Genomic DNA, 24,962 nt, shown 5'->3' on the forward strand with positions numbered 1-24,962 from the left:
TTCTCCACATCTTCACCAACACTTGATGTTTATTGATTTACTGATGATAGCCATTCCTACAGATGTGAGGTGATATCTCATTGTGGTTTTAATTTGCATTTCTCTGATGATTAGTGACATTGAGCATCTTTTAATATGTCTATTGGCCATCTCTGTGTCCTTTTTGGAGAAATATCTACTCAGGTCCTTTGCCCATTTTTTAATTGGATTGATTATTATTTTGGTGTTGAGTTTTATAAGTTCTTTATAACTTTTGGATATTGAGCCCTTATCAGATATATTAGTGAATATGTTCTCTCATTTAGTGGGATGTCTTTTCACTTGTTAATAGTTTCCTTTGTTGTGCAGAAACTTTAATTTGATACAGTCCCATTTGTTTATTTTTCATTTGTTCCTTTACCCAAGACAATATTTATTAGAAAAAAATATTGCTATGAGAAATGTTTGCTATTTTACTGCCTATGTTTTTTTTCTAGGATTTTTATGGTTTTGAGTCTAACATTGAAGTCTTTAATTAATTTTTAGTTTATTTATTTGTATGGAGAAAGAAGGTGGTGTAGTTTCATTTTTGTGTGTGTGTATCTCTTCAATATTCCCAACATCATATTTTTTAATACACTGTCTTAATCCCATTGTGTGTTTTTGCCTCCTTTGTGAAATATTAATCAACCATAGAGGTATGGGTTAATTCTGGGTTCTCTATCCTGTTCCATTAATTTATAGGTCTGTTTTTATGCTTTTTTGATTAAGTACCATGCTGTTTGATTACTATGGCCTTGTAGTATAGTTTGATATCAAGTAGTGTGAATTCTCACTTTGTTCTTCTTTATCAAGATTGCTGTGGCTATTCAAAGTCGTTTTTGGTTTCATATAAACTTTTGGTATATTTGTTCTAGTTTTATGAAATATATCATTGGTAACTTGATAGACTTTGCATTGAATATATAGATTGCTTTGGGTAATATGAAAATTATAATGATGTTAATTTTTCCCATCCATGAACATGGTATATGCTTCCAATTTTTGTATCTTTTTTTTTTTTTCTTCAGTGTCATAATTTTATGAGTATAGGCCTTTTACATTTTCAGTTAAATTTATTTCTGGGTATTTTATTTTTCTGATGAAATTAAAAATTGAATTGTTGGCTTAGTTTATCTTTTTAATAGTTCATTATTGGTGTATTAAAAAGGCAAATGATTTCTGGAAAGATATATTTTTGTATCCTTCTACTTTATTGAATTCATTTATCAGTTCTAGTAGTTTTTTTAATGGGGTCTTCTGGATCTCATCTATAAGATATCATGTTATCTGAGAATAATGACAGTTTTAATTTCTCCTTTCCAATTTGGATACATTTTATTTCTTCTACTTGAGTAGTACTTCCAGTATTATGTTGAGTAAGAGTGATGAGAGTGGATATCCCTGTCTTGCTTTGGATCTTAAGAGAAATGCTTTTAGCTTTTGCCCATTGAGTATGTTGTTGGCTGTGAGTTTGTCGTATGTGGCCTTTATTACATTGAGGCATGTTCCCTCTATTCACACTTTGCTGGGAGTTTTTATCATAATGGGTGCTGGATTTTATCAAATGCTTTTTCTGCATCTATTAATATGATTGTGTGGTCTTTACCCTTTAATTTGTTCATGTGGTGTATCATATTTATTGATTTGTGGATATTTTATCTACCTTACCTCCCAGAATAAATCCTACTTTATCATGGTGTATGATCTTTTTAATGTATTGCTGGATCCAGTTTGCTAATATTTTGTTAAAGATTTTAACATCTATGTTCATCATGGATAAATAATTTTCTTTCTTTCAAGTGCCTTTATCTGGTTATGGAGTTAGGATAAAACTAGCCTCATAAAATGAGCTTGGGAGTTTTTCCCTCTCTTAAATTTTTGGAATCGTTTGAGAAGGATGGGTGTTAGCTCTTCTTTGAATGTTTGGTAAAATTCAGGTGTGAAGCCATTTGAGCTAAGAATTCTGTTTTTTGGGAGTTGTTTTTTTATTAGTATTACTGCTTCAGTTTCACTAGTTGTAATCTCTCTGTCCAGATTCTCTGATTCTTTATGATTTAGTTTTTAAAGATTGTATGTTTCTAGGAATTAGACATTACTAAACTATAGAGTGCCTAATTCTTTTGATAATATTAAGTTAATTATCTGAATAAGAAATGCATAGTATCTTATCACACAGTTAATGTTGTATATCCCAGAATCACCTAGTAAAATTTTCACATACACCAATTAAAATTGCTTTACTATAAATGTAAAAATTGTAATTAATAGTTTAATTCCAAAGCACAATGGGGCTTTATTAAAGGAGAAGCAATAATACATACTTTGTAAGCTCTCTGGTCATAGTGACAAAGCAACATTTCTCCCTATTTAAGGAACATGATTATGTGGATAATGTAATTAAATGCATGGTAGAGAGGTGCCCCAGCATCAGGTTTCCCAGACTTTGGAAATGACTCACTGTATGTGTAACATCTGGGTCCAACAGGCAATAGCGATTGCAGCAACCGAATATGCAAGTACCAGGAGAAGCCAGATTAGGGGCCTTTCTGAGAGTTCTTCTGAAACATCTAAACTGAGTTCTAAAAGTGCCAAAGAAAGAAGAAACAGAAGAAAGAAAAAGAATCAAAAGAAGCTCTCCAATGAAGAAGAAGAAAAGAGAGATGATAGGAAGTTTTCCAAATCGGAATCAGATGACGGTATCAGGAGAAAAACTTCCCACCTTGGTGTTGAAGGTCACAGGCGAGCACATGAAAAGAGATTGTCTACCCCTAATCAGGTACCACTGACACTAGCAAATGTATATATATCATCAGAGGTAGGATTAGAGAGCAAAATGTTCTATTCTGAATGAAGGGACCTCAGGAGAGGAGATGAGGGACCTCATTTGTATGTTTTTACATAAAAGCCTATTGATTGCAGGGTATTTATGGAAAGAATATGGATGTCTTTAGTTTTCCATTTACATTTTTATTTAGTCTGTGTTTTGTCATGTCTATATTGGTTTAAAAACTAACTTTATACTAGTATTTTCTATTTTCTTCACCACTGTAGGTAATAAACCACTTGAAAATTAATCACATCAGCTGGAAGCTTGTAGACACCGTGACAGCCTCCATGCCCAACTGCATCATACACTAACATCCAGTTCCAAGGCCAGTTATTGTGGCTTGTGTGGAATTTCTTTTTTCCTCTTTTATTTCCCACTGAAATATCAATATTTCAGGGCTCTCTGCTTATAAACTCCCAAGATGAGTCATTGCTTCTATTCTTCTTAATGTTTTTTTTTTCTATTTCACAACCCCTCCAACTAATTTTCTAAATCAAAGTTGTCCTTTTTTTCAAAAAAACTCTGTTGAATACCTTTTGCCTGGAGAACAAGACACACATGTCACTCAGTCTCATTTCCTACCTTGCTGTCCCTTCAGGTGCACTCAGTACATCATGCTTTCCATTCTCACCTTATACAACATGTCCTATACTTTATGCCTTTGTTACTAGCACATATGTTCTTCTTAAATAGGGCAGTTTTCTTCCTTGTTTGCCTTCTGGCGTCATACCACCCAGACCTCTCCCATTAGCTCAGGTGCCACCCATCACCCAAATGTCCCTTTGCACTCTCCATTGCCCTCAGTTAGCTATTCTGTGCCCCATTCACAATTACTCTTCTTCTCACCTGTGTCTTCATTGAAATATCCTAGCTTCTAAGCCTTAAGTGTGCTCGATAGGTGTAGAAATAAAAGATATAGTCCCTGCTTTGAAAGACTTCATAATTTAGTTGAAGAGAAAGATATTTAATACATGCAGTATCAATCAAAAAAATGTGTCAAGAACTGTCCAAGCTATTATCAAGGTAAAGATCGCATTATACATCTTTTCCATTACTCACACTCTTACTTTCACTTTGACTTTACATAGTCAGCATTGCCGTTTATTGAACTAAATGCTTCCAAAGACTATACATTCAATTTGGTTTACCCTGGACATGAATCACATAAATGTGACTTTTTCCTCTCTTCAGTATTGGGCAACTTCTTTTCTAAGTTCTAATACTGTATTTTATAACTGTATAAACTCATTAGTATCAAAAGTTCTTTCTTAAGACACCTTAACTGAGCCCTCACTATATAAAGTAGAGCTCTAACCAATGGAATGCAAAAGAGCATACAGAATGGAAATAAATCAAGAAAGCTTAATATTTATGGAACTTGGGGATTGATATATGAAAATCTAAATAACAGGTATCAATAACAAATAATGTTTTGAAGTGGTATGTTCTCTCTAGCAAAATAAATGGCACAGGAAAAAGTGGAGAGGTCACTTCAGGCCAGAATAGCATAGAGCTGTGCAGCAGCAATACTTTACCTGGTCTTGAAAGGTGGGTGCTTCCAGCTTTTCAATCCCTGAGTTGGAAGAATTTATCTTCTTGCTAAATTGCTGTTTTGAAATATGTTTCATTTGAACCAGTGTAGATCCAGACATTCAGGCCAGTGGTTTCAATGGTAATATTGTGAAATACACTTCTGTTTTCAGGTGCTTCAGCAGGTACATGTCATCTCTTTTTTTGCAGTCACCACTCAGCATCCGTGGCTCCTTGTTTCCTCAAAGACGAAGCAGCAGAACAAGTCTCTTTAGTTTCATAGGTCGAGGAAAAGATATTGGGTCTGAGACTGAATTTGCCGACGATGAGCACAGCATTTTTGGAGATGATGAGAGCAGAAGGGGCTCATTGTTCGTGCCCCACAGACCTTGGGAGCGGCGCAGCAGTAACATCAGTCAAGCCAGTAGGTCCCCACCAGGGCTGACGCTGAACGGAAAGATGCACAGTGCCGTGGACTGCAATGGTGTGGTCTCTCTCGTTGATGGCCCTTCAACTCTCATGCTTCCCAATGGACAGCTTCTGCCAGAGGTGATAATAGATAAGGCAACTTCTGATGACAGCGTAAGGACGTTTTAAATAGCTCAGGCATGGCTCTGCCCTTGTTCTTGCATCAGTCATTCTTTTTTGCTCGAGGGGCCTTCTCTGGTCCTGTGAATGGCTCTGCGTCTTGCAATAATACTGTGTCTGTAGAAACACACTTTTAACCCATTGACTGAATCCTTCTAGTATGTACTATAGGCATATAATTCAAAGATATTTAAAACCCCATTTTTAAAAACTGAGGTATAATTGTTCTATAACATTTGTTTCAGGTGTACAACATAATGATTTAATATAAAATCCCATTTTTGAAATAGATGCTTATCTATTGATATTATACTTGAAGATTATAAGTCATCTTTTTATAAAACAATTTATAAAAGATCATATCAGCATAGAAAATACAATGATGATATTGGTCTTATAGGTTGATATTCCCATTTTTGTAAAGAAATTTGGATTATTTGCCACCTTCTGCTTTATGTTTTCAAGTTACCGCTTAATATTTATTATACTTATTGCAAGGGATCTTATTTGAGTTGTTAATAATAGTAATAAAAATAGCAAGCATGTACTTGGTATTCATAACAGCCCTGTGAGGTGATGTATCATTGCCCCTGTGTGACAAAGGGAAAACTGAGGCACAGAGAAATGAAGCTAATAAATGGCAGTCCTGAAATTTAACAGTCCCTAAATTTAATGAAACAGAAGCCCTCTGTTTCAGCCTAAACCACCATACTTTGCTCTCTGTCCAATGTATGGTAGGTTTTGTAGCATAGAAATAATTTAGAATAGCTATGCTTTTTCCCATACATAAATGAAATTTACTGTTTTTAATTTTAAAAATATATACTTGGTCAAGATTCTATGAATAAAAACATCAGAACACACATTAATACAAATAGACACATAAAAAGGAAAACAAAGCAATAATGTCAATAGTTTAGGAATTATTGAAGGGTCAAAGGATTTGATTAGGTTTCTAGTTTCTGAGGTTTCCAGGCTACCTATTCAAGCCACTAACTGTGTTACACTGCCTTAGTAAATATCAGCAAGGTCATTGACTAACCTCACAACCTTTGAACTCATGCTACATATTCATATATTCCTATGTGCTGACAATGTAGCATTCCAAGTGAGAATAAAGTTCCATCAAAGCCATGGCCACACATATTTCAGCTTGAATAAATGCATGCGCTTTTAGGTAACGTGTGACCTCTGTGCTTGCATGATGATACAGCTTTATACCTTCTGCCAAGGCATTTTTCCTTATCAAATGAGCATGTGTAATTTCTGTAGAATCAGATCTTTGTTGAGTTTGCTTTTCAATGTGTGTTACCTATAAAAGATTACATCATTTATATCAAATTTGGAGATTATTTTATATTTTTAAATGAAATATTTTTATTTCTTTTGAATTGTTGATTAAACAGTTGAAATTGCCCATTTCAATTGCTTATTAAACAAATTTTTATCTTGACTTGGGTAGAAAGAATTCTCTGCTTCTGGAAAAATCAGAAAGTTGAAACTCAGAAAACATGGCTATAGAAAGAGCTCTATAAAAAGCCATATGCAGATATGTATATGTCTGTGAACATGCACATACATACCTATATACATACACACACAGGCATATTTATGCCTGTGTGTCTATGTTTTGATATACATGATATATATCTAAACAACTATACAAATTTACAATTCTAGAACTATACATATATGTCTGTAAATGTGTTATGTGTGTGTGTATATATATATATATACACACACACATAACACATACAAACAGATAGATTGAGAGGTGGATAGAGCAATGATAAATGTAAAGTTGTATAGCTGTTTGCATATATTCATGTATGTGTGTAAGCATGTGTGTTTGTGTGTATACTGTTAATCTGCTCTGAACCAGCATAGTGCTTTAACTTTGAATTAGTTACCAAAATTTAGAATGAAGTATTTCACATTAAAATGAGTGTACTGGTAAAACTGACCTCATATTCCTGCATGGTACAACAATTCTTTGAACTAAAAACAGTGGTCACCTTTTACAGATGGAGCTTACATTCTCTATTTTGCTGCAGCTCCCATCAGTCTAACTGTCCTTTCCAAACTGAGTCATTTACAGTCATTTACCATCATATACTCCAGGCGTCCCCAAACTACGGCCCGTGGGCCGCATGTGGCCCCCTGAGGCCATTTATCTGCCCCCCGCCGCACTCCTGGAAGGGGCATCTCTTTCATTGGTGGTCAGTGAGAGGAGCACTGTATGTGGCAGCCCTCTAACGGTCTGAGGGAGAGTGAACTGGCCCCCTGTGTAAAAAATTTGGGGACCTCTGATCAGATCCGTTCATGAGCTCTACCTGGCAATAAGAAACAATCATTAAAATCACCTCCATTAATGCTGTTCCCTCAACAAAGAACAGTTAAAGAAGTTTATCACAAAATACTGAGGTTCTACCCTTTTACACACACACTCGTTTACTTGTTTTCATGTAAGACTTCTACACAGTAAAATTACATTAGAGACCTAGAAAAGATAAAAGAGATGATGATAGTGATTATAAGAAAAAAAGCAGCTCATTTAATTTTTTATTTCCTAAGTATTTTAATTCCTTTACTCCTCATAGCAAGGATATAATGCAAGTATAGTGATTATACTAATGACGAAACTGAGATAGAGGTCAAGTCACTCTCAATACAGCCAGTGAGTTGCAAAGCCATGATTTGAAGCCAGCTACTTTGTCTCTACTTTTAATTACTTGTTACAGCTACCTAAGCAAGATCTTATATATCATATCTATAATTTATTAGAATTATATTTTTAAACTTTAATTATGTTTTTTAGGGTACAAGCAATCAAATACACAAGAAGCGACGTTCCAGTTCTTTTCTCCTTTCTGAAGATATGTTGAATGATCCTCATCTCAGACAAAGAGCAATGAGCAGAGCAAGCATACTGACAAACACTGTAGAAGGTGTGTGATAATATTCTTCTTACTATACAGATTTTTAAATAAAGTTCCTGGTCAGTACATGACGTTCTTTGGAAGAATTCGAGGAATTTAAAATGGCTTTAAGCAATGCTAAAGATAACTAATGGACACTAATGGAATCATCTTTATGTGCTTAAAATGGAATAAAATTATTTGTGATTAAAGACAGGCATTGGATAGCCTGACCACGCGGTGGCGCAGTGGATGGAGTATTGGACTGGAACAGGGAAGACCCAGGTTCAACACCCCTAGGTCTCCAGCTTGATCATGGACTCATCTGGTTTGAGCAGGGCTCACCAGCTTGAGCCCAAGATTCCTGGCTCGAGCAAGGGATTACTCACTCTGCTGGAGCCCCCCAGTCGGGGCACATATGAGAAAGCAATCAATGAACAACTACGGTGCAGCTACAAAGAGTTGATGCTTCTCATCTCTCTCCCTTCCTGTCTGTCTGTCCCTGTATGTCTCTGACTCTCTCTGTCTCTGTCACAAAAAAGATAGGGGACAGGTATTGGATAATATGAACTTTCAGAGATAAATAGCTTAACAAGAAATTAATGAATAACTGGGCTGTGTGGTTTTCCCACTATGTAATCATAGAAACTTTACCTATTCTTTCTGAATTTATTATCTCTCTAATATATAAAAAAAAATAGTATATTCTTCCAGATAAAATGCTACCTCTGAGCACATTCTATAAAATTGTAAAATGTTAACATGAGACATGACATCTGTTAGAATTATAATGAAAAGACATTAGAGAAAGCAAGGTAATGAATATAATGTCAACAATATTGGTTAGAATATCATATGCTGTGGACAAATCCTGCCGGGGGTGAAGACAACGGAGACGCAAAGACCCGACTCTGGGGACCAGGTTCAGTGACGCAGATCCACTTTATTCAGGAAGTAAGCAAGCTTATATACATGGGTTCAGCCAATAGGATGTTACAGCATGTCCTTCATAGCCAATGGCTGAAAAGATCAGGGAGCTGTGTGGTTGGTGCTAAGTCACTTCCTTATAGCGGGTGAGCTTTCTTCCTGGGTATGTCCAGGAGGCTTCTGGGAGCTGGAGTATTCTCACAGCATTGCATCAGCCACAGCTCCTAGGAATGTGCTCTGTGTTCCACCCACATCTCCCCCTTCTCTTTTATTTTTATTTTTTATTTTATTTTTTTGTATTTTTCTGAAGCTGGAAACGGGGAGAGACAGTCAGACAGACTCCGGCATGTGCCCGACCGGGATCCACCTGGCACGCCCACCAGGGGGGGCGCTCTGCCCACCAGGGGGCGATGCTCTGCCCCTCCGGGGTGTCGTTCTATTGCAACCAGAGCCACTCTAGCGCCTGGGGCAGAGGCCAAGGAGCCATCCCCAGCGCCCGGGCCATCTTTGCTCCAATGGATCCTTGGCTGCGAGAGGGGAAGAGAGAGACAGAGAGGAAGGAGAGGGGGTGGGGGGTGGAGAAGCAGATGGGCACTTCTCCTGTGTGCCCTGGCCGGGAATTGAACCCGGGACCCCCGCACACCAGGCCGACGCTCTACCACTGGGCAAATCGGCCAGGGCCTTCCCCCTTCTCTTTTAATTAAGGCCAATTGGAATGACAGCTTGCTGTTGTTGTAGCTTCTGAATGCTACACATTATGCATCAGAACCCTAGTAGAACTAAAACAACTATAATACCTATTATACTATATGCTAATAGATTAGCTGGATTAAACAATGAGGCAAGCTTCTATAATGTTTGACTAGTTAGGAAATAGAATGGGGGTCTTAAACAGGGGATTCCTCCTAGGGGTCAGGAAGTCATTTCCCTCCCATAGTGTTACAGAGACCTTCCAGGTGCCGTTAAACACAGTTCCATTTTGATTGTAAAAAATGGACGTAGGTCCATGCACGTCCCCTTCCCATAAAGGTCCCAGCATCCCAACACGGGATGGATGGCTTGCTACAGGCTGCGTACTGCATATGGTTGCATTCCATCTCTCAGCTTCCGAAACTGGAGGGTTTCTAGGTGTCGTTGGTGGGGTCATCTTGGGACACCGGGAGTGGCCATACGTTCCTTCCTGGGGTCCAAATTGGATGCAGGCTATTTTCTGGAAAAACACAAGCATAACTTCTCCCTTGTATTAGAAGGGGGTGCAGTCCCTGTCACTGAGCTGTGGCTGGGTCCTTCCAGTGTACTAATGGCAACGGGTTGGTTGGCTATGAAGGCCTCCCCAATGTTTATAAGCGGGAGTTACTCCTTCAGAATGAAAAGTTAAATAATTGAGAGTGAATACAGCTCTGAGGAGCACTTCTCCAGGTGAGGCCCGGGGCATATCCTCCCTTTCTTTTTGAATTTGAAGCTTAATGTCTCTGTGTCGCCATCTACAATGGCTTGTCCTTGGGGATTATAAGGAATGCCAAGGTGCTGTGTGATTTGCCATTGGGAACAAAAGGCTTTAAATTGGCTGCTGGTATAAAGGGCTCATTGTCAGTTTTAATTTCCCAATGTACACCAAGGCAAAACATGGCCTGTCGAAATGCACGAGTTGCATGTGTAGTTTTTTCTCCTGCTTGGGCCATGGCCAAGACAGCTAAGAGAAGGTGTCTACTGCTATGTGTACATAGCGGAGTTTGCCAAATTGGGGGACATGATTGACATCTATTTGCCACACAGCATTAGGCTGTAAGCCTCAAGGGTTGACACCCTGTGGTTGTAAGGGGCCTAAAGGTAGTAAGGGCCCACACTGTTTACATACATGAACAAGGTGTTTGCTGGTTGCGTGAGTGAGATGGGGAAAGAGAGATCTGAGAGAATGGGCAGACATATGAAACCAGGCATGAGGTTGTCTGGCTTGCTCAATAGGGGAGACTGTCAAAACTAGAGGATCAACTTGTGTGTTGCCTGCCGCTAGGGGGCCAGGCAAGCCAGAATGGGAGCGAAGATGCTGAATATACCAAGGGTATTGTCGCTTCTCTAACAGTTCTTTTAGCTGGCTGAGAGCCCTATCTAGTAATGTCTGCTTGGGCCGGAAGGTGGAATGGGCAAGGCCTTTGACTGTTTGTACTGCATAAGCACTATCTGAAAAAATGTTAAGGGGCCATGTTGCCAAAGGTGTAGCACATAGTAAAAGGCTAGTAGTTCACCTACTTTTTCGGATCCCTCATAACTAAATTTGTGGAATTTAGTGCCTTCCATTTATGCTTTGAACACTATTCCACAATAGGACTGGCTGGCATCTGTAAACACAAGCATGCTGTGTGGAAGAGGGGTAGATGCTGGATACGAATGAGGGGTGGGAGAGAGAGTGAGAGATACAGAAAAATAGACAAGATAGACAGACAGAAAGAAAAAAGACACATGGGGGCGTATAGGCTGGCCCATGGGTCTGCAGTGGTAACATGTGTTGAAATTAAAGCTGGGGTAGAAAATGGCATCTGAGAGGCTGGGGTGGGGCATTGAGCCCCAGCAGGGAATGCGGAAGTAGCGACTTCTGCTTTTCCTGGTGGCAGAGCTGATGGCGCAGTTAGCAATTGAGTTGGTTTCGTTTCTGTGCGCTCAGCCACAAACTCAGGCTAAACTTCTTTCCTCCTCAGTGGAGGGGGGGTGGATACGGAGGCAGGGGCTCCTCTGAAAGAGGAGTAGCCTGTAGGACCTTAGGGACCGGCGGAGGGTCCCCAGCAGGAGCACCAGTCAAGCAGGCATGTATTGCCAATAAGGCAGGAGTGAGGCTGAGAGGGAAGGCCCATCCCTCATGTACCTCGGCCCAGCAAATGCATCAGAGAGCTCGGGCCCAAGTATCCAGGTCCCAGAGGGGCGCATCCCTAATCCAGAGATTGAGACCAGAGAGGATCTCCCAGTAAGTACAGGGATCCTTTTCACTAACTTCAACTCGCCTACTCTGCAATAGGGCAGGCAGGGATTGAGTCTGCGGGGCTCGAGAGCGGGGAAGAAGGTTTCCCATTGCAGAGGGTCCTTTGGATGCCGGTTAGGTCCCTGCCCGATGTTGGGCGCCATTGTGGACAAGTCCTGCTGGGGGTGAGGACGACAGACACAAAGACCCGACTCCAGGGACCAGGTTCAGTGATGCAGGTCCACTTTATTCAGGAAGTAAGCTAGCTTATATATATACATGGGTTCAGCCTATAGGGTGTTACAGCATGTCCTTCATAGCCAATGGCTGAAATGACCAGGGAGCTGTGTGGTTGGCGCTAAGTCACTTCTTTATAGTGGGCGAGCTTCCTTCCTGCCTATGCCCAGGAGGGTTCTGGGAGCTGCAGTATTCTCACAGCATTGCATCAGCCACAGCTGCTAGGACTGTGCTCTGCCATCTACCCACAATATACATTGAAAAGAGCATCAAAGGGTGACAACTTTATAATGTTCTGGCTTCCATTCTCTCCCCCAAAATACAGTTTAGTTCCTTCCTTGTCCAAAGGCTGACACTTTGCCAGACAAAGTTTCCACCAACCTCCTAACTTATGGTGAGAAGCAAATGGGCTAATGGTATGAAATATCAATTGTCTGAGCCACTACAAAAATTGTTTCTAGTCTCCTTGTTCTAAAATTGTTTTCACCTGTGAACTAGCAAGAACGTTTCCTGGAGAGAGTAGAATTTTCTTATTGCTGTCATGGGGTTAAGGCTACAGGAGGGAAGTATGTATTTATATATTGGTGGAAAATATACATTTCTCCCTTAAGAAAACAAGAATGTTTATTGTCACATATTAGGTGCATGTTTCTCTGGGGTGCCATATCTGCTGTCCCCTTAGTTATGCTTGATCTAGTAAGTGAACATGTGATAGACAATTTTTGTGTCATAATGCTATTATTTTATGGAAACAGTACTGTTAAACTTACAAAGTCTAAACCAGAAAGTCTTGTTTCAGTGTTAAAAGGTACTGCTGATTTGTAACTGGTTAGGAGTTTAGAACGTAACAGATGATTGACTTCATGTTCTCTTTTCTTGCATCTTTCTTCCCTCCTAGAACTTGAAGAGTCCAGACAAAAATGTCCACCGTGGTGGTACAGATTTGCACACACGTTCCTGATCTGGAATTGCTCTCCATTTTGGATAAAATTTAAAAAGCTTATTTATGTTATTGTAATGGATCCTTTTGTAGATCTTGCTATTACCATTTGCATAGTCTTAAACACATTATTTATGGCCATGGAGCATCACCCAATGACAGAAGAATTCAAACACGTGCTTTCTGTGGGAAATTTGGTGAGTCTTTTAACTTATATTCTCTCTGTAGTTACCATGATTGTCATTTCTTTTCCTTTTCCCTTTTTTTTTTTTTTTTTTAAGATAGAAGGATACACAGCCAGGTGATTATGCATAGTCAGGATTCCCAGAATGAATAATTGTACAGAGTCAAGTTTCTGGTGATAAGTTCTATTTTTAAATAATTTTTCAGTACTGTTGAGGTCTATAAAGAACAATACTTTCATGAAGAATCACCATTTGGGAGTTGTTAGTGTTTTTTTTTTTTCTGTTAGCATGTTTCTTAGAATTAATACTTTGAAAATTTGATACTCTCTTGCCCATTTTATAATAACACTGCAGCTTCCTTGAAAGTACATATCCCACATAATTTCAGAAAAATTATGAATAATTTGTTTTGATACAATAGGTGAAGTATATGGGCCTTTAGAATTCCAAAGTACTGGGTTAAATCCTGATTTTGCCTGTTACTGGTTATATGACTTTGGACAAATATTGATATATTAATCTTTGTAATCTTTAATATATAGAATAATAATATCTTAATTATGAAAGAAGAATAATAAGTATTTTAATATAATGATAATACTTTATCATATTGTTGGGAGATGATTAAATACTTTCTATGTAATTTATTAAACTGACCTGCAGGAAATATTCAACAAATTAAACTCTTTTTTTTTTTTTAGAATAACAAAAAATATTTTACTAAAACATAAGATTTACAGAACTTTCCAGACAAGCCATACAAAATGATCACAAGCTTTTTCTTGAAGGGAGGATATTACATTTGACAGCAAAGTCACAATGTTATTAGTGAGCGCCGTGATGTTTGTTTAGTGTTCCCATTTTGGCTCAAACAATCAAGCTTGTCATCTACAAGGTCTAAATAAAGTTAGACTTGACTAGAGAGCATATACTTAAGAATTGGTTAGCTGCTTTTAACCAATGCAATTAGATCACCATAAAAGGGGGGAAAGGAGCCCATACAATTAAAATAAATCAAATAAAACTACCTCCCCCCTCAAAAGAGAAAAACACCCACACCCCTGCAGCTAACCCTGACAACTACCTTCATTCACAGTACTTAATACTTAAACCATGATGGGAGCAATGAATAAAAGCAGAGAGGGGCCACACCTGCTTTTGAATGTTTCACAACAATCCAGATGATACTTCTAGCCTCCGCTCATGCTTTATTTCAGTGAATCAGAACAAGATACAGATTTACTAATGTACATTTAATCACCAAAGGACTGAAGATGTCTGGGCCTTTATTCTGTAATGTTTCTAAGACTGTGTCCATTAAATGTAAACAAAAATAAAAAAGAAGTCTTGGCAGAACAGGAGAAGTGATGCATACTTGATGATCAGATCGATTTAAATATTATTCATGGCATATAGCCTAGTCCATGCCCTAGCTCAGGGGTCCCCAAACTTTTTACACAGGGGGCCAGTTCACTGTCCCTCAGACCACTGAGGGCCAGACTATAAAAAAACTATGAACAAATCCCTACGCACACTGCACATATTTTATTTTAAAGTAAAAAAACCAAAATGGGTACAAATACAATATTTAAAATAAAGAACAAGTAAATTTAAATCAACAAACTGACCAGTATTTCAATGGGAACTATGCTCCTCTCACTGACCACCAATGAAAGAGGTGCCCCTTCCGGAAGTGTGGTGGGGGCCAGATAAATGGCCTCAGGGGGCCGCATGCAGCCTGCGAGCCGTAGTTTGGGGACCCCTGCTCTAGCTGTTTCTATGGCCTGGACTTTGTTGGTCTTCAACTGCTCAGCTATGCTGTTTGCTAACGGGTCATCTGGATTGGGGCCAGCAATGACCACATGAAAATAACTGGCGTTGCTCTCATCTGGTTCTGCTTTAATGCCGAGAACTGGTTCTGCCAGCAAATGCTGGGTTTCCTTGATAATCCTGCAGGACAGTCCGGCCATCTTGTCAGATCCCAAGTTTGGCCTCTGGTCTAGACTCCGGCTCCGCTCTCCTCACCAAATTAAACTTTTTGATGATGATTGTTGTCATCATCATCATTGTCCTCATCATGCTTTCAATCAATCAGCAAAACAAGCCTTAAAAACAAGAATACTGAGAAACCAAAATGGTTGAACTGAACTCAGGAGACACAAGGGCAGGTGAGAGGGTGTCCTGAAGGCTTCATGAAGATATAAAATCCAGAGAGTAATGGCGGGGTAAGAAGCGAAACCGATAAATCTCCCCCAAAACTCAACAAGATCTTCAACCAGAAACAGAAAAACCTATACTTGGAGCCTCCAGATGCTTCGCAATACACCCGAAGGTATGGTCGAGTGAAAAATTGGCTAAATATATAACCAAACCCCGAAGGAATTAGGGAGTAAGAAATGCTCCGCCCCTCCTCACTAACCTAAACAGGGCGGCTTTCTCTGATAACTCTGAATATAGAAACTGAGGCGGGCAAAGGGGGTGAATAGATCCAGGCCATGGCACAAACGGCCCAACCAGGCTGTGGCACGGGGATCCAAGCCGAGGAAAATCTGATCCTGTGGCAACCCGGGCAATAGAAGCTAACACTCGCGCCAAACCCAGACAAAGAAAGACAAGTGGGGCAGCCATTTTACCCGATCTCCTGGTCGGTGCGCAGTTAGTGGGCGAGAGATTTCTTCCTAAGCCCTGGGAGTGGGTACCCGTGTTACCCCACAGAGAGGCAGAGTCAGAGGCCTTTCTGTGGGCCGAAAGCAGAATCTCTGGGCAGCCCCAGCACCCTGGGAAAGCCGCACACGGGATGGAGCGAGAACTAATTCCAACGGTGGAAATTTTCCGTGCTGGTGGGGGTTTCACTCAGAGGGAAACGCGGCTGGCCTCATATCCTGGTCTGCGCACGCAGATAGTGACTGAGAGATTCCTCTGAGTACCTCGGCAGTGCGCGCCCGTGTTATCGCACAGAGGGGCAGAGTCAGGGGCCTTTGTGTGAGCCAAAGCGGAATCTCGGGCTGCCCCAGCGCCTTGCAAAAGCCACGCATGGGGACAAAGCGAGAGCCAATTCCAACGCTGCAACTTTTCCATGCGGTTGGGGGTTTCACTCAGAGCGTGAGACTGCTGGCCGGATATCCTGGTCTGCGCACGCAGATACTGAGCGAGAGTTTCCTCCAAGCGCCCCGGAAGTGGGCGCCCGCCTGTGTTACCGGACAGAGTGACAGAGCCAGAGGTCTTTGAGTGGGCGGAAAGCCCGCCTGATTAAGCTAGCAGCTCTGACTGACTGAGCCTTACCCAGAGCCCTGTGCTGAGTGGAAATAGAGTGGGGAGTTGCCAGCTCTTTGAGCCTCTTACTATCCAGGCAGAGGCAGCAGCAACCCCATAGCTGGATTCTCAGGCTACTAATTGAGGAAGGAAAGACTAGGAGAAAGGCTCCAGGAACACGGACTCTCTCACTGTCGGAGCCTATAAATGCTAATGAGCCTCGACTGCCAACGAGACTAAAGCACAATACATGACATTGCCATAGAGACTTATCAACTGCAAACCTCTACCTGAGCATGCCAAAGGGGCAGAACCCGGGGTACAGAGTCACCGACCAGGAAGAGGGAGAGAAAAGAAAAAGCAAGAGGATAACCTCTCAAAATCAAGAATAATCTGCAGACTTCATAACCTATCCCATTTTATTATATTTGTTCGTATGTTTCTCTTATCTTCATTCTTGATACTTTTTTTCCTCCTCCAATTTGGCCGATTAACTCTCTGCTGATCTTACTCTCTCCTCTCCTTGAACTACACTACCCATAAGTATTACATCTCCCATTATCTTTTCTCTCCTCTTCCTTTCTCTCTATGAGGGTTGCACTCCAAAACCCTTAACTCTCTCTCTCTCTCTCTCTCTCTCTCTCCTTTCTTTTTTCTTCTTTTAGTGATTCCCTCTTTTTTTCTCTCTCTCTCTTTCTTTTCTCCCTCTATATTAGTTTAGTTTATTCCTTTCTCCTTTACATCTCCTCTCATTCAAACCTCAATTACAAACAAATTATCTTATCTGGGACTCAAACTTATGTTTGTGGCATTTTGGGGTTTTTTTACTTCACCTTTTTAACTCACTAGCGGTGCTCCCATCCCTGGCTCTCCATTTTATCTAGTTCTTGTTCCACTAAATACAATAGTAAATTTTTAATTTGTCCCCCCATTTTTCTGTTTTCCTCTTATTCCTCTCATCATAACGCTTAGATAACCAACACCTAAAAGCAAATCATTTTATTCTTGACACAAATTTTTTCCTTATTTGCTTTTTGTGGGTCCATACCCCCTTTTTTTTCTTTTTTTTTTTTTTCTTTTTTTTTGCCCCTTTATTACTTTTCCTTAATTCAGGCCCTCCATCACAGGCATTGTTTGTTATAATTCACAGTTCACCACAAGATTTTCTCAAGAAAGAGGGGAGAGGAGAGGAGAAGAAAAAAGGAGGGGGGGAATAATTTCTGTTTTTTAAAAAATTTTTATTTTATTTTATTTTTCTTTATTTCATTATTAATTTTTTTTAAAAAAACTCTTCGATTTTTTATTTTTTTAACTTTTTATTCTTTATTAAATCTCATTAATACTATCAACAAAACCACCCTCAGATGCCATTAAGGAAGAGAAAATCGAATATCATGTATACAAAAGAAAGAGAGGTAACACAGCTAGATGAGGAAAAATCTATGGAGAAAAAATTTAATATATTGGAAACCTTGGAGCTAAATGACAGAGAATTCAAGATAGAAATCCTAAAAATCCTCCGAGATATACAAGAAAACACAGAAAGGCAATTTAGGGAGCTCAGAAAACAACTCAATGAACACAAAGAATATATGTCCAAGGAAATTGAAACTATAAAAACAAATCAAACAGAGATGAAAAACTCAATTCACGAGCTGAAAAACGAAGTAACAAGCTTAGCTAATAGAACAGGTCAGATAGAAGAGAGGATTAGTGAAATAGAAGACAAGCAACTTGAGGCACAACAGAGAGAAGAAGAAAGAGACTCAAAAATTAAAAAAAATGAGATAGCCCTACAAGAATTATCTGACTCCATCAAAAACAATAACATAAGAATAATAGGTATATCAGAGGGAGAAGAGAGAGAAAATGGAATGGAGAACATACTCAAACAAATAATAGATGAGAACTTCCCAAGCCTGTGGAAAGAACTAAAGCCTCAAGTTCAAGAAGCAAACAGAACTCCGAGTTTTCTTAACCCCAACAAACCTACTCCAAGGCCTATCATAATGAAATTGACACAAACCAACAGCAAAGAAAAAATTCTCAAGGCAGCCAGGGAAAAGAAGAATACAACATATAAAGGAAGGCCCATTAGATTATCATCAGATTTCTCAGCAGAAACTCTACAAGCTAGAAGAGAGTGGACCCCAATATTTAACGACCTGAAAGAGAGGAAATTTCAGCCATGAACACTATACCCATCAAAGCTATCCTTCAAATATGAAGGAGAAATAAAAACATTCACAGATACAGAAAAGATGAGGGAATTTATCATCAGAAAACCCCCACTCCAGGAATTACTAAAGGGGGTTCTCCAATCAGATACAAAGAACAAAAAAAAAAAACAGAGCCACAAGTAAAAGCTCCAAGAAGAACACAATAAAACCAAATTTAAACTGTGACAACAACAAAAAGAAGAGGGGGAGAAGATGGAGATTAACAGTTGCAAAGGACGATGGAGTGCAAAAGTACTCACAAAATAGTCCGATACAATGAACAGGGTAGGGACCCTTTTCATTACTCAAAGGTAACCACCATTGAAAAAACCACCACAGAAGCACAGGAGATAAAAAAGATAGCAACAGAGGAAAGATGTATGGAATACAACCAAATAAAAACAAAAGATAGAAAAACGAAAGAGAAGGATCAAACAAGACACAAAACTAACAGAAAGCAAGATATAAAATGGCAATAAGGAACTCACAAGTATCAATAATTACACTAAATGTAAACGGATTAAACTCACCAATAAAAAGGCACAGAGTAGTAGAATGGATTAAAAAAGAAAATCCAACTGTATGCTGCCTCCAGGAAACTCATCTAAGTAACAAGGATAAAAACAAATTCAAAGTGAAAGGCTGGAAAACAATACTCCAAGCAAATAACATCCAAAAAAAAGCAGGTGTAGCAATACTCATATCGGATAATGCTGACCACAAGACAAAAAAAGTACTCAGAGACAAAAATGGCCATTTCATAATGGCTAAGGGGACACTGAATCAAGAAGACATAACAATTCTTAATATATATGCACCAAACCAAGGAGCACCAAAATATATAAGACAGCTACTTATTGATCTTAAAACAAAAATTGACAAAAATACAATCATACTTGGAGACCTCAATACACCGCTGATGGTTCTAGATCGGTCATCCAAACAGAGAATCAACAAAGATATAGTGGCCTTAAACAAAACACTAGAGCACCTGGATATGATAGACATCTACAGGACATTTCATCCCAAAGTGACTGAGTATACATTTTTCTCCAGTGTACATGGATCATTCTCAAGAATTGACTATATGTTGGGCCAGAAAAATAACATCAGCAAATTCAGAAAAATTGAAATTGTACCAAGCATATTTTCTGATCATAAAGCCTTGAAAGTAGAATTCAACTGCAAAAAAGAGGAAAAAAATCCCACAAAAATGTGGAAACAAAACAACATACTTTTAAAAAATGAATGGGTCAAAGAATAAGTGCAGAGATCAAAAGATATATACAGACTAATGAAAATGACAATACGACATATCAGAATCTATGGGATGCAGCAAAAGCAGTGATAAGAGGGAAGTTCATATCACTTCAGGCATATATGAACAAACAAGAGAGAGCCCAAGTGAACCACTTAACTTCCCACCTTAAGGAACTAGAAAAAGAAGAACAAAGACAACCCAAAACCAGCCGAAGAAAGGAGATAATAAAAATCAGAGCAGAAAAAAATGAATTACAGAACAGAAAAACTATAGAAAAAATTAATAGAACAAGGAGCTGGTTCTTTGAAAAGATCAACAAAATTGACAAACCCTTGGCAAGACTTACCAAGGAAAAAAGAGAAAGAACTCATATAAACAAAATCCAAAATGAAAGAGGAGAAATCACCACGGACACCGTAGATATACAAAGAATTACTGTAGAATACTATGAAAACTTTATGCCACTAAATTCAACAACCTAGAAGAAATGGATAAATTCCTAGAACAATACAACCTTCTTAGACTGAGTCAAGAAGAAGCAGAAAGCCTAAACAGACCTATCAGTAGAGAAGAAATAGAAAAAACCATTAAAAACCTCCCCAAAAATAAAAGTCCAGGCCCTGATGGCTATACCAGCGAATTTTATCAAACATTCAAAGAAGACTTGGTTCCTATTCTACTCAAAGTCTTCCAAAAAATTGAAGAAGAAGCAATACTTCCAAACACATTTTATGAGGCCAATATACCCCTCATACCAAAACCAGGCAAGGATGGCACAAAAAAAGAAAACTACAGACCAATATCTCTAATGAATACAGATGCTAAAATACTAAACAAAATACTAGCAAATCAAATAGAACAACATTTTAAAAAAATAATACATCATGATCAAGTGGGATTCATCCCAGAATCTCAAGGATGGTTCAACATACATAAAACAGTTAACGTAATACACCATATCAACAAAACAAAGAACAAAAACCACATGATCTTATCAATAGACACAGAAAAGGCTTTCGATAAAATACAACACAATTTTATGTTTAAGACTCTCAACAAAATGGGTATAGAAGGAAAATATCTCAACATGATAAAGGCCATATATGATAAACCATCAGCTAACATCATATTAAATGGCACAAAACTGAAGGCTTTTCCCCTTAAATCAGGAACAAGACAGGGTTGTCCACTCTCTCCACTCTTATTTAATGTGGTACTAGAGGTTCTAGCCAGAGCAATCAGACAAGACAAAGAAATAAAAGGCATCCATATCGGAAAAGAAGAAGTAAAGGTATCACTTTTTGCAGATGATATGATCCTATACATTGAAAACCCCAAAGAATCCACAAAAAGACTACTAGAAACAATAAGCCAATACAGTAAGGTCGCAGGATACAAAATTAACATACAGAAGTCAATAGCCTTTCTATATGCCAACAATGAAACAATTGAGAACGAACTCAAAAGAATAATCCCCTTCACGATTGCAACAAAAAAATTAAAATACTTAGGAATAAACATAACAAAGAATGTAAAGGACTTATATAATGAAAACTATAAACCATTGTTAAGGGAAATCGAAAAAGATATAATGAGATGGAAGAATATACCTTGTTCTTGGCTGGGAAGAATAAATATAATCAAGATGGCTATATTACCCAAAGCAATATACAAATTTAATGCAATTCCCATCAAACTTCCAATGATGTTTTTTAAAGAAATAGAGCAAAAAATCATCAGATTTATATGGAACTATAAAAAACCCCGAATAGCCAAAGCAATCCTAAAGAAAAAGAATGAAGCTGGGGGCATTACAATACCTGACTTCAAACTATATTATAGGGTCACGACAATCAAAACAGCATGGTATTGGCAGAAAAATAGACAATCAGACCAATGGAACAGAATAGAAAGTCTAGGAATAAAACTACATATATATAGTCAAATAATTTTTGATAAAGGGGCCAACAACACACAATGGAGAAAAGAAAGCCTCTTCAATAAATGGTGCTGGGAAAACTGGAAAGCCACATGCAAAAGAATGAAACTGGACTACAGTTTGTCCCCCTGTACAAAAATTAACTCAAAATGGATCAAAGATCTAAACATAAGACCTGAAACAATTAAGTACATAGAAGAAGACATAGGTACTCAACTCATGGACCTGGGTTTTAAAGAGCATTTTATGAATATGACTCCACAGGCAAGAGAAGTGAGGGCAAAAATTAATGAATGGGACTACATCAGACTAAAAAGTTTTTGCTCAGCAAGAGAAACTGATAAAATAAACAGAAAGCCAACTAAATGGGAAATGATATTTTCAAACAACAGCTCAGATAAGGGCCTAATATCCAAAATATACAAAGAACTCATAAAACTCAATAACAAACAAACAACCAATCCAATAAAAATATGGGAAGAGGATATGAACAGACACTTCTCCCAGGAAGAAATCCAAATGGCCAACAGATATATGAAAAGATGCTCATCTTCTTTAGCTATTAGAGAAATGCAAATCAAAACGGCAATGAGATACCACCTCACACCTGTTCGATTAGCCATTATTAGCAAGACAGGTAATAGCAAATGTTGGAGAGGCTGTGGAGAAAAAGGAACCCTCATACACTGTTGGTGGGAATGTAAAATAGTACAACCATTATGGAAGAAAGTATGGTGGTTCCTAAAAAAACTGAAAATGGAACTACCTTATGACCCAGCAATCCCTCTACTGGGTATATACCCCAAAAACTCAGAAACATTGATACGTAAAGACACATGCAGCCCCATGTTTATTGCAGCATTGTTCACAGTGGCCAGGACATGGAAACAACCAAAAATCCCGTCAATAGATGACTGGATAAAGAAGATGTGGCACACATACACTATGGAATACTACTCAGCCATAAGAAATGATGACATCGGAACATTTACAGCAAAATGGTGGGATCTTGATAACATGATACGAAGCGAAATAAGTAAATCAGAAAAAACTAGGAACTGCATTATTCCATAAGTAGGTGGGACATAAAAGTGAAACTAAGAGACATTGATAAGAGTGTGGTGGTTACGGGGGCGGGAGGGGGGAATGGGAGAGGGAAAGGGGGAGGGGGAGGGGCACAAAGAAAACTAGATAGAAGGTGACAGAGGACAATCTGACTTTGGGTGATGGGTATGCAACATAATTGAACGACAAGATAACCTGGACTTGTTATCTTTGAATATATGTATCCTGATTTATTGATGTCACCCCATTAAAAAATAAAATTATTAAAAAAAAAAAGATATAAGATCCAATTAAGGAAATCAAGGCCCTGGCCGGTTGGCTTAGTGGTAGAGCATTGCCTGGCGTGCAGGAGTCCTGGGTTTGATTCCTGCCCAGGGCACACAGGAGAAGTGCCCATCTGCTTCTCCCCCTCCCCTTCCTCTCTGTCTCTCTCTTCCCCTCCCGCAGCCGAGGCTCCATTGGAGCAAAGATGGCCCCGGGTTCTGAGGATGGCTCTGTGGCCTCTTCCTCAGGCGCTAGAATGGCTCTGGTTGCAACAGAGCGAAGCCCTGGATGGGCAGAGCATTGCCCACTGGTGGGCATGCCGGGTGGATCCCAGTCGGGCGCATGCGGAAGTCAGTCTGACTGCCTCCCCATTTCCAGCTTCAGAAAAATGCAAAAAAGAAAATACCAAAATGATTTTTTAAAGGTACCCATATTAGTCATACTCCAGCTCAAATAATGCCTTATGGCAAACAAAAAAAAATTGCTAGTTTATGACAGTCTGCATGAAGCAAGCAGAGATTCCGTTTCATGGCCAAAGGGTCCCAGCTTATGACTGTTCATAAATATGAATCATTCTGGATACATCTGTGAATATATGTATCAGATAATTTCACTTTTGCCTTGGTTCTAAACCAGTTGATCTTTAAAGCCAGGGTGTTTTTGGGTCAGTCTTCTCTCCCAAATTGCTTTATATTTTTCCTCATCAGAATATTATATTCCATTTGCTCTCTGATTTAACATTCTTCTTCCCTTATTAGTCCTCTTTAGAAAAGGGCAGGATTATCTAGTTTCTAAATGTTGGTGAAAATTCACATCATGAAAATCAAAACTGTCTCACTAATTTGACAGCACCACTGTGAACACGAAGAATTCACCAGGTGTTTTTTTTTTATCTATTACCACAATCCCAAGTCTGAGTGCCAAGTCTTCTTGATGCTGCATTATTTTAGGATTGACTCATATAGACCTAACCATTTCCCTTGAATATTTCTTTGGTCAGTTTCTTTGAGTTAAATTATACCTGAACGATTCATAAACAAGTCTTTCACTATTGCCTTTAAGGGAGTCCTTTAATACCAGAATCATGATTAAATATTGTTTTTGATGCAATTTTATGTCAAAGCTTTGGAAGTCTTGCTTTAGCTGCCACTATGTCAGTTAAATACTTTTCTTCTTCTATTGATAAATCTTTAAAGAATGAGTCAACATGTTCTTTATTACTTACTCTAAGAGTAGTCAGACCAGAAAAAAAGACTGGTTCAAAATCTTAGTATCTATATTTTCTTTTTATTTTCTTCCAGAATAACATGTTGACCATATAATTTTTTTAAAGAGTACTTGTGTTAATTGTCAAAGGTTTTATTTATGAGAAATTGTTATATGCTCTTCCAAAGTGCTAAGGATAATAAGAGCTTATAGGAGAGTTAGAGCCTTTTTAAACCTTCAGTGCTTGTATTAAAGCTGTAGGAATAATGATACCTAGTTTATAGGATTAAACTAGATAATAACATACATTGGTAAAGTATTGAGCACACTGTCTGAGGCACAGAAAAATGTGAAACAAATAGTCTTTATCATCATTATGTTGATTCCATATCTTCTAATAAGACCATAAAAACAAAAACATTCTATTTCTTATTTAGGTCTTTACTGGCATTTTTGCAGCTGAAATGGTTTTAAAATTAATTGCCATGGATCCATATGAGTATTTCCAAGTGGGATGGAATATTTTTGACAGCCTTATTGTGACTTTAAGTTTAGTGGAGCTTTTTCTATCCAATGTAGATGGACTGTCAGTTCTCCGATCATTCAGACTGGTAAATATATAGACCAACC

At 38.6% G+C, this 24,962-nt stretch overlaps 1 protein-coding gene across 2 annotated transcripts in view; it reads left to right on the forward strand.

The window, feature by feature from the left end:
- The window catches only part of LOC136337642 (sodium channel protein type 9 subunit alpha), a 163,070-nt gene that overhangs the window by 79,201 nt on the left and 58,907 nt on the right, over positions 1-24,962 (forward strand). For both annotated transcript variants that reach the window (XM_066279172.1, XM_066279171.1), the window contains 5 exons: positions 2,507-2,797; positions 4,589-4,960; positions 7,785-7,914; positions 12,900-13,138; positions 24,770-24,943. In XM_066279172.1, the coding sequence (XP_066135269.1) occupies positions 2,507-2,797; positions 4,589-4,960; positions 7,785-7,914; positions 12,900-13,138; positions 24,770-24,943 (1,206 nt within the window). The remainder of the gene's footprint in view (positions 1-2,506; positions 2,798-4,588; positions 4,961-7,784; positions 7,915-12,899; positions 13,139-24,769; positions 24,944-24,962) is intronic.

This window comes from Saccopteryx bilineata, chromosome 5, assembly GCF_036850765.1.
Source record: "Saccopteryx bilineata isolate mSacBil1 chromosome 5, mSacBil1_pri_phased_curated, whole genome shotgun sequence".
Classification (NCBI taxonomy): Eukaryota; Metazoa; Chordata; class Mammalia; order Chiroptera; family Emballonuridae; genus Saccopteryx; species Saccopteryx bilineata.